Source organism: Jaculus jaculus, chromosome 10, assembly GCF_020740685.1.
Source record: "Jaculus jaculus isolate mJacJac1 chromosome 10, mJacJac1.mat.Y.cur, whole genome shotgun sequence".
NCBI lineage: Eukaryota > Metazoa > Chordata > Mammalia > Rodentia > Dipodidae > Jaculus > Jaculus jaculus.
In genome coordinates this window covers 3851671-3866379 of record NC_059111.1, presented here as the reverse complement: position 1 = coordinate 3866379, position 14709 = coordinate 3851671, and the positions used below count along the sequence as shown (strand labels likewise).

Sequence of the window (14709 nt, the reverse complement as noted above, 5' to 3'; positions counted from 1 at the left end):
ATTTCCAATGAAGTGAATTTAAAATAGAAGGGGTTAGTGTGCTATATAATACATTGTATTTGTTGATCTTTGGTAATACTACTGTGAATATCCTTTGCCAAAAATCTGTTCACAGTGATTCATCAGCGTGTCATCTCTCATCAGCATGCTAGAGCTCTGCGTGCTCTTACAGTGTACTGTCCACTAGCAGCGTGCTAGAGCTCTGCGTGCTCCTGGCGAATACCCTCCACATAGGCTGTGTCACATCATGACCAGAGGTTATTTGAACTTCTTCACTTGCATTTTAAACTTATTTTATTTTTGAGACAAAGTGAGCGAATGGGCACACTAGGGCCTTGCAGCCACTGTGAGTGAGCTCCAGACGCATGTGCCCCTTGTGCGCATGTGCAGCTTCCCATGGTTGCATCACTGTGTGTCTAGTTACGTGCAACTTGGAGATTCAAACATGTGTTCTTAGGCTTCACAGGAAAGCATCTTAACCGCTAGGCCATCGCTCCAGCCCCTTCATTTGCTTTTGCTTTTCTCCATGGATGTAGCATCATTTGTTAAGATCCACAGAAAATTCTAGGGAGGAATTGGATTTGCTGAACTTATGGTCATGTTTGTAGAAGACGGGCAATGTAATATTCAATATTTCCATTCATATTCAGTTAACTTTCTCCGTGTATTTATTTATCTTCTGTTCTCCAACAGTGTTTAAACTTTACCCATTAAAGGATTTTACATTTTTATTAATTTTATTTCTTAATTTTCTTTTTTAAAAATTTTGTTTAATTTTATTTATTTGAGAGTGACAGACAGAGAGAGGCAGATAGAGAGAGAGAGGGAGAGAGAGGGCGTGCCAGGGCCTCCAGCCACTGCAAATGAACTCCAGATATGTACACCACCTTGTGCATCTGGCTTATATGGTTCCTGGGGAATCGAACCTCTGGGGTCCTTAGGCTTCATAGGCAAGTGCTTAACCACTATGGCACCTCTCTAGCCCTGTCTAATTTTCTTTAAAAATGCACGCACACACGCACGCATGCACGCACACACGCACGCACGCACACACACACATATATATAGTTTAGTTTTTTTGAAATAGCATCTCACTCTAGCCCAGACAGACCTGGAGGACTCACTTTGTAATCCCAGGCTGGCTTGCAACTCACAGCAATCCTCCTTCCTCTGCCTCCTGAGTGCTGGGATTAAAGGTGTGTGCCACCATGCCCAACCACTATTCTTTTTTTTTTTTTTTTTTTTTTTGAGGTAGAGTCTTGCTCTAGCCCAGACTGTCCTGGAATTCACTTTGTAGTCCCAGGCTTGCCTTGAACTCACAGCAATCCTCATACCTCTGCCTCCCAAGTGCTGGGATTAAAGGTGTGAGCCACCATGCCTGACTATTATTTAGTTTTTGTTGTTGTTTATTTGTTTGTTTTTTGGTTTTTTGAGGTAGGGTTTTACTCTGGCCCAGGCTGACCTGGAATTTACTATGTAGTCTCAGGGTGGCCTCGAACTCATGGCAATCTTCCTACCTCTGCCTCCTGAGTGCTGGGATTAAAGGTGTGTGCCACCATGTCTGGTTTCTACTATTTAGCTTTTTTAAGTACACATTTTTTGTCTTATAATATTTCATTTTCTTTTCTTTTTTTTTTTTTTTCGAGGTAGGGTTTCACTCTAGTCCAGGCTGATTTGGAATTCACTATGTAGTCTCAGGCTGGCATTGAAGTCACAAGGATCCTCCTATCTCTGCCTTCCAAGTGCTCAGATTAAAGGCATGCGCCGGCATGCACCACCATGCCCGGCATAATATTTATTTCAATTTTTTTTCATATTTATTTTTATTTATTTGCGAGAGACAGAGGGAAGGAGGGGGTGAGAGAGAGACACACACAGAGAGAATATGGGTGCTCCAGGGCCTCCAGCTGCTGCGGATGAATTCAAAATGCGTGCCCCACTTGTGCACCTGTTTTACAAGGGTCCTGGGGAACTGAACCTGGGGTCCTTTGGCTTTGCAGGTAAATGCTTTAACTGCTAAGCCATCTCTCCAGCCCTCTTCATGTTTCTTTAACCATTCATTTTGAATTATGTAGTGGTTTGATTGGAGATCCTCCTGTAGACTCAGGTGTTTTAAATGCTTGGTCCCCAGCTGGTCGCATCTGTGAGACTGAGCTCTGCTAGAAGAGGTGTGTTGTTGGGGCAGCTCAGGCTGTTCCAGCCCAGCTGTCTTTTGCTGGAGAGCAACTCACTCTCCTGTTGCTGTTTCCTGCCTGCTGTGGCAGAGGTGATGTCCAGCCTCTGCTCATGCTGTGCTTTCCCCTGACTTCACAGAGCTTCCCCTCGAGACTGTAAGCCAATATGAACGCTTTCCTCCCATTAGCTGCTTTTAGGTGGTGCCTTGTCCCAGCAATGAGAAGGCAACTGTGATAAATTGTTTCAAATCTAGAGAACCATTGAAAGAGTGATATATTGCACACTCGTGTAAACATAAACTCAGTCCCTCACTTGGTTACTTTTTGCTTGTTCTCCTTTATACACACCTTTATCTTCAGCTTTTTACTTGCTAAGCTGTTTCAAGCTGTGTCAGGTTTTATGACATTTCTATCTCAAACATTTTGGTATATAGCTCTTAAGACAAATAAATTCTTGCATATAACCTCATACCATTATGATACCCATGGTATTTAATATTTAATACTTCACAATATCAATATTATATAGTATTATCCATAACCTATTTGATGGATATTTAAAAATAATTACCTTCCCTAAGTGATTAATATAAATGTTTGTGAGTTTTTGGCTTTGTGTTATGCATGTAACAATGGTGATAAATTCATAATATTTATCATACTCTGTCTTTAGATTTTCTTGTAAGCAATGGCAAATTCTTATCCAATATAACAATTTGACATTAGTTTTTTTGCTTTTCTTTGTCAGTGATCAAGGCATAAATAATAATTTAGTTTTCATTTTTGTATAGTTTTAATCAAATTAATTTTTAAAAGATTATTCTTGATTTTAATATACTAACTCATATTAGTTAAAATAAATAATAAGTTTTTGTATTTTAGGAAAATTCACGAATTGTGAGAGTGAAAGTTATAGCTGGAATAGGCCTGGCCAAGAAAGATATCTTGGGAGCTAGGTGAGTATATCAAATTGGGTTGGAATTTTAAAACTTTTCACTTATTATTTTTTTTCTGAGCTTTTATTTGATGAAAATTTGAATAATATGATTAGTAATTTTAAAAATATTTATTTACTTATTTATTTATTTATGAGAGAGACAGAGATAAAGGCAGAGAGAGCAAGAGAGAATGGGCACACCAGTGCCTCTAGCTGCTGAAAAGAACTCCAGATGCATGCACCACCTTGTGCATCTGGTTTTATGTGTGTACCAGGGAATTGAACCTGGGTCTTTTGTCTTTGCCAGCAAGTGCCTTAACCACTAAGCCATCTCTCTAGCCCTGATTAGTAATTTTTTAAATTTTTATTTGTTTATTTATTTTGGTTTTTCGAGGTAGGGTAGCTCTAGCTCAGGCTGACCTAGAATGTACTATGTAGTCTTGGGGTGGCCTTGAACTCACAGTGATCCTCCTACCTCTGCCTCCCGAGTGCTGGGATTAAAGGTGTGTGCTACCATGCCCAGCTGATTAGTAAATTTTTGTGCAAAATGAAATTGTCATAGTTTCAATTTTGGTGGTTTACTAAATCTTTTAGTATCTAAATTACTGAATTTGTTAAATTTAACAAAGGCACAAAGTACAGTGTTAGTTGTTGAATTCATTATTGAGTTCTGCCTTCAGAAAATCATAAAAGTCCTAGCTTTACCTTTAGCAGATGACTAAATTAAGTACAGATTACATAAACTCTGGTTGTAGTACCAGATGTAGCTGAGCTCCTGATTGGAGGAATTAGTGAGGTCACCTTCACGGGCCAAGAAGCTAGCAGAATGAATCTGCAGAAAACATGGCTGCAGTGAGGGAGCTGGGAAGCTTTATAATTCAGCTGATGTCAGAAGATCTGAAGAGGGGCTGGGGAGGTGGCTCAGGGGTTAAAGGTGTTGCTTTCAAAGCCTGCCAGCCCAGGTTCCATTCCCCAGCAGCCTACATAGTCGGATGGGCCATCCATTTGCCATGGCATGATACCTACATGTGCAAATCAAAACGATCTTAATAGTTCTTGCCCAAGAAACAGGGTCTGTGGTTCTTGTCTAAACAAGTGATTAATCCTAAAGTAAGGTAACAAACAATACACAAATCACCAGAGTCTCTATAACTTGACGTTTATAACTTCTAAAAAAATTTTGTTTTAGAAAGAGAGAGAGAGAGAATTGGTGTGCCAGGGCCTAAGCCACTGAAATTGAACTCCAGACACTTGTGCCACCTAGTGGGCATGTGCAATCATGCACTTGCCTCACCTTTGTGTGTCTGGCTTACGTGAGATCTGGAGACATGGGTCCTTAGGCTTTGCAGGCAAGCGCCTTAAATGCTAAGCCATTTCTCCAGCCTCCATTTTTAATTTTTAATGGAGAGAATATAAAATGAACTGATCTGACATGGGAGGCAGAGGTAGGAGGATCACCCTGAGTTTGAGGCTGCCCTGAGAATACATAGTGAATTCCAGGTCAGCCTGGGCTACAGTGAGACCCTACCTTGAAAAAAAAATTAACTGATCTGGAAGATCCAGGAATATGGAGCACATTACCAGTAAAGAATAAAACATGCTCATGATAAATCAAAACATTAGAAATCTCAGGAGTGGGCTGGAGAGATGGCTTAGTGGTTAAGGCATTTGCCTGCAAAACCAAAGGACCCAGGTTCAACTCCCCAGGACCCACGTAAGCTAGATGCACAGGGGCCACACACATCTGGAGTTCGTTTGCAGTGGCTGGAAGCCCTGTTGCACTCATTTTCTCTCTTTCTACCTGCCTATTTCTGTATCTCTCTCTCTCTCTCTCAAATAAAAAAATAAAAATAAAAATCAAGAAATCTCAAGAGTGAAATAGAAACCAAAATGCCAAAAATTGTAGAACTGAAAAAAAATTGAAATTAAAATATTTGCATGGATTTAATAACACAATAGAGCTTGAAAAACACAGATTAACTAATTTAAGGATGGATAAGTTGAGGTGCTGGGGAGATGGCTCAATGGCTAAAGGCTTTTGCTTGCAAAGCTTGCTGGGCAAGTTCACTTCCCTTGTATTCATGTACAGCCAGTTGTACAAAATGGCACATGTACATGACGTTCATTTGCAGTAGCAGGAGGCTGGCATAATTATATTTTTAAAAAGAAGATAGGTCAATAGAAATAATTACCTGGGCCGGGCATGGTGGCACATGTCTCTAATCCCAGCACTCAGGAGGCAGAGGTAGGAGGATCATTTTGAGTTTGAGGCCAGCCTGGGACTACAGGGCACATACCGGGTCAGCCTTGGCTAGAGTGAGACCCTGCCTTGAAAACAAACAAACAACAACAAAAAGAAATAATTACCTGGATGAGAAATACAAAGAATTTTTGTTAGAAAATGAGGCATCCTAATATACTTATAATTGGAGTTACAGAGTAAATAATGAGACCACACACATACATACAGACATAAATTAATAAAAAGAAAATGAATAAATATATACAAAAATATAGTTTTTCAAAATCTGATGAGCTTAACACAAAACTATTTGCAAATATTGCACCATGATCAATACTAAAACCACTAGTAGGAGCTGGGCATGGAGGCGCATGCCTTTAATCCCAGCACTCAGGAGGCTGAGGTAGGCAAATTGCCATGAGTTTGAGGCCACCCTGAGACTGTATAGTGGATTCCAGGTCAGCCTGGGCTAGAGAAAGACCCTACCACAATCTTCTCCAAATGATAATAATAATAATGCCTTTAGTAATATTTAGCAGGCATAAATGTGTATCTTCCTGCTAACAGAACTTGGAAATAGAATAGTCAAGATTTGACAGAATTAAAGGGGAAATAAAAAATTCCACAACATGGATAAAGACAATGTCTTCAGAATTGTTAAAGCAAGCAGAGTTTTAAAAAATCACAAAAACCCAAGCTGGGCGTGGTACTGCACACCTTTAATCCCAGCACTTGGGAGACTGAGGTAGGAGGATCGCCGTGACTTTGAGGCCACCCTGAGACTACATAGTGAATTCCAGGTCAGCCTGGGCTAGAGTGAGACCCTACCTCGAAAAACAAACAACAACAACAACAACAAAAAAAAAAAATCACAAAAACCTAAATTTAAGCAGACTTACAAGTAACTTTGACCTAGATAACACTATTCCTAGTGACTGCGAAATATACATTCATGCACATGGTACCTTCATAGTCATGGATTATAGATGTGGATCATTACATAGCTATACATTTTTTTTTTCATTTCTCTCTTTTTTAATTTTTTAAAATTTTTATTAGCATTTTCCATGATTATAAAAAAAATATCCCATGGTAATTCCCTCCCTCCCCCCACACTGTCCCCTTTGAAGCTATACATTTTTAAAAATATTTTTATTTATTTGAGAAAGAGAGAGAGTGAGAGTGAAAGAGAGTGGAAAGGAGAGAATGTGCGTGTCAGGGCATCCAGCCACTACCAATAAACTCCAGATTTAGGCGCCACCTTGTACATTTGGCTTACATGAGTCCTGGGGAATCGAACGTGGGTCCTTTGGCTTTGCAGGCAAGTGCCTTAACCTCTAAACCATCTCTCCAGCCCTCTATACTTTTTGAAACTATTTATTTATTTGAGAGAGAGAGAATAGGCATGCCAGAGCCTCCTGCCATTGCAAATGAACTCCAGATGCATGTGCCACCTTATGCATCTGGCTTACATGGGTACTAGGGAATCGAACCTAAGTCCTTAGGTTTTGCAGGCAAGCATCTTAACCACTAAGCCATTGCTCCAGCCCTCATTACATATCTATTGTGATATAATAATATTACCACATAGTAGCTTAAAACGACACTTTTTTACTTTCTCAGTTTCTGTGGGTTAGAAGCCCCTGTATTGTTTAGCTGGACCTGATGTTTCAGGGTCTCACAGAGTAGCTGTTGTACTTTTTACTTTTTTCAAATTTAGCATGAGATCTCTGATGAGTGTCTGTCAACTGGAGGCCTGCCCTGATGGCACCCTGGGGCTTTGGTCATGGATGTTTTCAGTGTGTCTTGATAATTCTTTATCCTGGTGTACAGCTTAATGTGACCAGACGTGCCTTTCAGGAAATTCACATGTCCTGGCAGATGCCCTTGCAGATCTTGTCTGATCTGTGTCCAGCTTATTCCTACCCAGGAAACCACTCTCCAATCAGGAGAGAAGTTAGACTCAGGGCATCAGTCATGTGAGACGCGGGGGAGGCGGCTCAGCAAAACACAGGAAATGACAGAAGCAGTTTATAACCTACAGGCCTCAGAGAGAGGAGGACAGCACACTTCCCAGGGCCTGTGGGAATGGGAGAGCCACCTGGAATATGTATGTTAGTGACAGGGTGGAAGGGGGGGGGGGGGGCAGAGAGATGGGGCCCTGCAGGCTGAGGTCTTTGTTGAGGTCCAGGGTGTGACCCAGTCTGAGCTTGGACTAAGAAACATTTTAAGCTTTTTCTTTTCGATTTTCACAGTGATCCTTATGTAAGAGTGACGTTATATGACCCAATGAATGGAATTCTTACCAGTGTGCAAACAAAAACCATTAAAAAGGTTAGATTTAGCTGTATTCAAAAAATTTTAATGAACTTTTTTTCATGGCAGATTTAAAAAAAAATTAGTTATACTGTGTTTCTTATCTTTTAGTCTTTGAATCCAAGGTGGAATGAAGAAATACTATTCAAAGTAAGTATGTATTTTATTGTATTAAAACAGAAAAAAATGTTTTCTGCTCTATAGGCTATAAGTTCTCATTTATAGTATTATAACTATATCTTAGAATTTACCTAGTATAAATTTAGTCAGTAAAATGTCATATAACAGTGAGGACCTGGGTTCAGATCCTCAGTACCCACACAAAAGCTGGATGTGGTGGCATGTGCCTGTAATCTAGCACTGGGGAAGCAGAGACAGGAGGGTCCCTTTGGCTTGTAGGCCATGGCTGAATCAGTGAGCGCTGCACTCACTGTGAGCGAGAGACCGTGTCTCAAAAATAAAATGATAACATAAAATAGGCAGAGAGTGATTGAGGAAGACACCGACATTGACCCGCACACAAGAGTTTAAGTTTGATGTCCCCATGACGACATAGTCCAAGAATCATTTATCTGATAATCAGAAACAAATGCAAGATAATGAAGAGGAAAAGACTTGGGGGTAAAAAGGAATTACCATATTCTAATAAACTGATTTGGAGACATATAATGGTCTTACTCCAATTCAGCCGATTTTGGTGTTCTAAGATGATCTCACGTTTCTATTTTCCCAATCATTTATTAAATGCACTAATCCAGTACTGATGAGGGCCTGTGGGTAAGTAGAGTTTTTTTGTTTTTTTTTCCCCTGAGGTAGGGTCTTGCTGTAGCCCAGGCTGACCTGGTATTCATAGTGTATTCAGGGTGGCCTTGAACTCACAGCAGTCCTCCTACCTCTGCCTCCCAAGTGCTGGGATGAGAGGCGTGCGCCACCACGTTTTCTGACACACCCCTAGCTTCAGCATCCCTGCCTGCTCACCTCAGCCTGCCTCACTTCCCTAGGAGAGAACTCCAGTCAGCACTTACTTCAGTTCCTGGAAGGCCACAAACTGGCATGTCTCCTATGCCTGTTCCAGTCCTCAGTGTTGCCAGACCGACTCTCCCCACATAGAGAGGAACGTCAGAATCTCCTCTCCTCTCCGATTCTCCTCTCTACCAAAAATAAATAAATAAGTAAAAGGAATCTCCTCTCTGCTGGGTCTTCTAGCATGCCACATTTCCCCTGGGCTGCAGTCTCACGTCTCTGTTTACCCCAACAGCCAAGAGATTTATCTGCACTTTTGACTTAGCTCACCTCCTAGGTCAGTGGCTTCTGCCCCCAGGCTTATCTAACCCTGCCTTCCTTTTGCTTTTGGTGCAATACTATTGGGAGTAACTATGCCCTTTATTTTTCTAAAACTGAAAAAAACATGGGGCTTGAGATGCAGCATAGTTGGTAGAGTGTTTGCCTAGCACGCACAAAATCCCCAGCACTTCATAAAGCATGTGTGGTGATGCATGCATGTGATCTTAGCGCTGGCAAGGTAGAGACAGGAGGATCAATTCAAGGTCATCCCTGGGCACATAGAGAGTTGGCAGCTAGCCTAGGCTACTTGAGACCCTGTCTCAAAAAATATATATATTGACTTTACTTTTTAAAAAAATATTTTTGTTTATTTATTTATTTGAGAGAGAGAATGGGTGTGCCAGGGCCTCCAGCCAATGCAAATGAACTCCAGACGCATGCGCCCCCTTGTGCATCTGGCTTATGTGGGTCCTGAGAAATTGAACCTGGGTTCTTTTGTTTTGCAGACAAGTGCCTTAACCGCTAAGCCATCTCTCTCCAGCCCTATTTTTTAGCTTTTTGAGGTAGGGTTTCACTGTAGCCCAGACTGACATGGAATTCACTGTGTAGTATCAGGCTGGCCTCGCTGTAGCCCAGGCTGACCTAAAATTCACTATGTAGTTTCAGCCTGGCCTCAGACTCATAGCAGTCCTCCACCTCCGTCCCCTGAGTGCTGGGATTAAAGGTGTGTGCCACCACACTCAGCACAGAGAGAGACAGAGAAAGAAACAGAATGGGTGTGTCAGGGTCTCTAGCCACTGCAAACAAACTCCAGATGCATGCACAACTTTGTGCATCTGGCTTTACCTGTGTACTGGGGAATCAAATTTGGGTCGTTAGTCTTTATGGGCAAGCACCTTAACCACTGAGGACTCTCTGCAGCCCAATAATTTTTCTTGCTATACCTAAAATTCCAACCTCTTTGGGGGCTTCTGTGGCCTGACATGATTTCAATCAGAAACAAAGAAATCATTGCTAGGGGTGTGGTGGCACGTGCCTTTAATCCCAGCACTTGGGAGATAGAGGTAGGAGGATCACTGTGAGTTTGAGACCACTCTGAGATTGCAGAGTGAATTCCAGGTCAGCCTGGTCTAGGGTGAGAGCCTACCTCAAAAAAAAAAAAAAAAAAAAGAAAGAAAGAAAGAAAGAAAGAAAGAAATCATATTTCACAGTTGGAGGTGGTGTTTGCTTTGGTTCCTCCCGTTTTAATGAAGAGAATTGAAGGGAGGACATTGTGGAAGCAGCGTGGTGAAGGCCTCACCTACACCCCCACAGGTTGCTTCCAGTGTCTAGAGAAAGATCTCCGGTCTACATGGTGTGCACTGACGAGTGCGGAGCCCTGAGGAAGTGGTATTGACTCACCTCTCGGCCTTGTGGCCTACATCAAGTGAAGAAACAGATGACACTGAGTTGGTTACCTCATCGTGTGGAGAGAGAGGAAACTAGCTTAGTTTTGCCCTTTTACCAGCATGCATTGCAATAGGCTAAGGTCTGCTTTTGACCACTTCTTCGCCCCAGGTGTTACTTAGTTTTAAAAGTGCTTCCAAGTGGTTGAGTTGTTTACTTTAGCTTGTATTATTTTACTTGATTTATTGTATTTTGCTCAGAAATTTATGTGTTTTCAATGTGCCAATGTTTTCTTTATATATCTCCCTCCCTCCCCACTTTTGTAGTTCTGCATGATGTGTGTGAGTGTTGGGTGTGGGTGCAATGACACTCACGCAGAGGTCAGGGCACAACTTCCACTTGTTTGAGGCAAGGTGTTCATCACTGCTCTCACTGGACTATCTAGCCTGCGCGCTTCTGGGCTATCCTCCTGCCTCTGCCTTCCTTCTCACTGTAGGCAGTATGGGGTTACAGACACTAGCTCCATAGCATCTGGCTGTATGTGGGTTCTGGGGGTCTGAACCCTGGACCTCAAACTTGTGTTGCAAGCAATTTTTTTGTTTGTTCTTTTGTTTTTTGAGGTAGGGTCTCACTCTAGCTCAGGCTGACCTGGAATTCCTTATGTTGTCTCAGAGTGGCCTGGAACTCACGGCGATCCTCCTACCTCAGCCTCCATGGTGTGCCAACATGCCTGGCTTGTTCTAAGCATTTTATTAATTGAACCATCGCCCAAGCTCTCTTTTCTCATATTTACATACATACATACATACATATTATAATTCTTTTTTCAAGGCATAGTCTTATAGCCCAGGCTGACCTGGAACTCACTATGTAGTCTCAGAGTGGCCTGGAACTCATGGTGATCCATACCCTGTTTCTTTTTTCTAAATACTGGTTTGCCGATAGCAAATAGGATTTAGTTATAGTAATGATGAAAGGTATATTTGTCTTTTTTTTTTTTTAAAGTGATAGCATGTAGGAGAAATTAAAGCACTGCAGAAGGTGATAAGCTAAAAAGTAAAATCTCCCTGTTCCTCCTCTCTTTTTCCCTGGAGATATTTTGTAGTTGTTGGCTTTTGTTTAAACTGAGAAATGTGATTGGCTGAAAATACTGTGGATTGCTTCAGAACATAGGGCATTATTTATGTTTTGTTACTTCTTAGCCTTTTTTTTAATTTTTGGTTTTTCAAGATAGAGTCCCACTCTATCCAAGGCTGACCCAGAATTCACTCTTCAGTCTCAGGGTGGCCTCAAACTCATGGCAATCCTCCTGCCTTGACCTCCCAGATGCTGAGACTAAAGGCGTGTGCCACAACACTCAGCCTACTTTTTAGACTAGCGTACAAAGTAATGGGTTTCATCCTGACACCTTCATATCTTGTCGCTATGCTTTATTCTCATACATTGTCTTTCTCTCACCATCTTGCCTGCCTCCTGCCCCCTCCAGCTGCTTCCCTTCCTTCCCCCAGCTAGTCCTCACTCTGCAGTTAGTCTAAGAGAAGTTACCAAATTTAAAACTCTAAGGGAAGGGGCTACAGAGATGACTTAGTGATTAAGAGGCTTGCCTGCAAAGCCTAAGGACTCAGGTTCGATTTCCCAGCACCCACGTAAACCAGATGCACAAGATGCCACATATGCCTGGAGTTCCTTTGCAGTGGCTATAGGCCCTGATGCGCCCATTCTGTCTCTGTCTCCCTCTGTCCCCCTCTCTGTCTCTCTCTCAAATAAGTATGACATCCTCACCATCACAGCCACTTTGTGAGCTCACCTACCACCTTCCTGTTTCAAGAAGCTGTCCCTCTCCTGTCTGTAGAACAACTTGGCACCCTCAGCAGTAATCTGTGGGATGGGCGTACGCTAACGGCTCATCCTTCAGGGGTACCCAGGACAGAGGGTCTGGCAGACATGCAGGAGAGCGTGTGACCGTGGAGTCCCTGGGCGCTATCCCTAAGATGGTATCAAGAAGAAAGAAGCTTCGCAGAGGGCTAAGTGACGACCTCATGCACAACTGAAATCCTGGTTTGGAGGTGTGCGCCCTAAAGATGGGATTCCATTTTGTGGAGGACAGTTTACTCCTTAAACTGGAGCACAGCATCCAGTGTCCCCAGCAGGAAGAACACACAGGACCGAGAACCACAGAGGAGTGGCCAGGCTTCAGGCTTCCTCTCTCTACAACTCCGAGCTGTTTGTGGTTAGGGGTTCAAGTTCCCAGACAGAGAACCCTCCTGGGGACAGACACAGCATCACCCCATGGAGCCACAGTCTGGGGTTCCTGAGATCACTCTGAAGCATCAGGCAGTGAGCTCACACAGTCCTTCCCAGGGTCTCAGGTTTCAGCAAGGCCTCGGTTGGACATGCAATGGCTGTGTGGCCAGGACTACCTGTGTCCTTCCAGTCTAGTGGCAGCCCCTATCTCCCACCTCCCCAACCCACGCTTCCCTTCTGATTCCCTCATTAGAAGCCTTTCTACTTAAATGGCTCTGGGTTTTTTTGAGGCAAGATCTCACTCTGTAGCCCAGGCTGGCCTTGAACTCACAGTGATCTTTCTACGTCAGCCTCCTGAAGCTGAGATTGTAGGCTTGAGCCACTTCACCTGTGTATGGTATTATGATAATTTATTTTGAGAGAGAAAGCACGTGATACTTGTCTTCCTGAGTCTGGCTTATTTTGATTAACGTGAGGATCTCCATTCCTATCCATTTCAAATCCAAATCATCTCACTGTTTATAGGAGACACAATTTGAGGATAAAGACCCAGTCAAGTGAAGGACAGAAAAAGTGATATCATGCAAACGTTTTGGGGAAAAATGTTAATGGCTGTATTAACATTAGCCAAAGTAGACTTCAGAACAATGTGTATAGACCTAATAATAGATCTCTAAATGATAAGGAAAGACTTGATGGAACTAAATTGAAAAGTGATAGTAGTTGAAGATTTTATCAACTCAGTAACAGCATTTAGGTTCATCCTCTTTTTTTTTTTTTTTTTTTTTCGAGGAAAGGTCTCACTCTGGCCCACGCTGACCTGGAATTCACTATGGAGTCTCAGGGTGGCCTCGAACTCATGGCAGTCCTCCTACTTCTGCCTCCTCGATGCTGGGATTTAAGGTGTGAACCACCATGACCAGCTTTCATGTTTATTGAATCCCTCCCTCTTCCCAAGCCTCTGGTAGCCATGCTCTGCACTGTACTTTAGTGTGACTATCTTGGGGACATCACGTAAGTGCAGTCATACAGTATTTCTTCTAAGAATACCTTATTTCATAAGCCCAATATCCTTAGAGTTCCTTCATGTTGTTGCAAGGGATCAGAGTTCTTCTTTTTTAAAGGCTCTCATTGTAGTTTTGATCAGCATTCTTCTGGTGATTGATAATTATGATGGACTGGGGATATAGCTCAACAGCAGAGTGGTTTCCTAGCTTACACAAAGCCTTGAGTTCAGTCCCTAGCACTGCATCAGTGGTGGTGCGTGCCTGTAAGCACAGCACTCAGGAGATAGATGCAAGGTCAGGAGTTCAAGGCCATCCTTAGCTACACAGAGTTGAAGGCCAGCCTAGTCTACATGAGACCCTGTCTCAAAACAAATTTTTGAGCCCCTCTTTACATACCATTTATATGTATTTGAAGAAATTCCTACTCAAGTTTTTCCCCATTTTTCAAAGTGGGCTATTCATTTTGTTTGTTTGGTTTTTTTTTTTTTTTTTTGGTTTTTCAAGGTAGACTGTCACTTTAGCCCAGGCTGACCTGAGTTCACTATGCAGTCTCAGGCTGATCTCAAACTCACTACCATACTCCTACCTCTGCCTCTCGAATGCTGGGATTAAAGGAGTGCACCACCACGCCTGGCTTCCAGTCTTGTTTTGAGTTGGAGCATCTTTACTGATTCTGGAGCTTGCTGTGCTCTGACAATTCTTGGGTCTCTGCTCCCCTGTGGGACTGGGGTTACAGGTGCACATGGTCACACCCAGCTCTTTATGTAGGATCTAGAGATTTGAACCTAGGTAGTCTCAGGCTTTTTCAGGCCCTCATGCTTGCACAGGAAGCATACTTAACCACTCACTGGGCCATCTCTCCAGCCCTCATAATCTATTCTGAAGTTAAGAGATGTGAGGTCGCCAACTCTATTCTTCTTTTTCGAGATTCAGCATCTTTTGCTGTCCCATATTAATTTTAGGATTTTTGAAAAATATTTTTAAATTTAATTTATTTGAGAGAGGGAGAGAGAAAGGGGCAGAAAGGGAGACAGAGAGAATGGGCACACCAGGGCCTCCAGCCATTGCAGACTCATGCACCACCTTGTGCATCTGGCTTACTTGGGTCCTGGGGAATTG

General features: G+C 42.5%; 1 protein-coding gene across 3 annotated transcripts in view; it reads left to right on the top strand.

Moving 5' to 3' along the window:
* Positions 1-14709, top strand: part of Nedd4 (NEDD4 E3 ubiquitin protein ligase) — a 121699-nt gene that overhangs the window by 12385 nt on the left and 94605 nt on the right. Inside the window, exons 2-4 of one of the 3 annotated variants that reach the window (XM_045161033.1) lie at positions 3057-3130; positions 7609-7687; positions 7781-7819. In XM_045161033.1, the coding sequence (XP_045016968.1) occupies positions 3057-3130; positions 7609-7687; positions 7781-7819 (192 nt within the window). Of the gene's footprint in view, positions 1-3056; positions 3131-7608; positions 7688-7780; positions 7820-14709 lie in introns of those variants that run through there. The other 2 variants (XM_045161034.1, XM_045161030.1) reach the window with 2 other exon arrangements.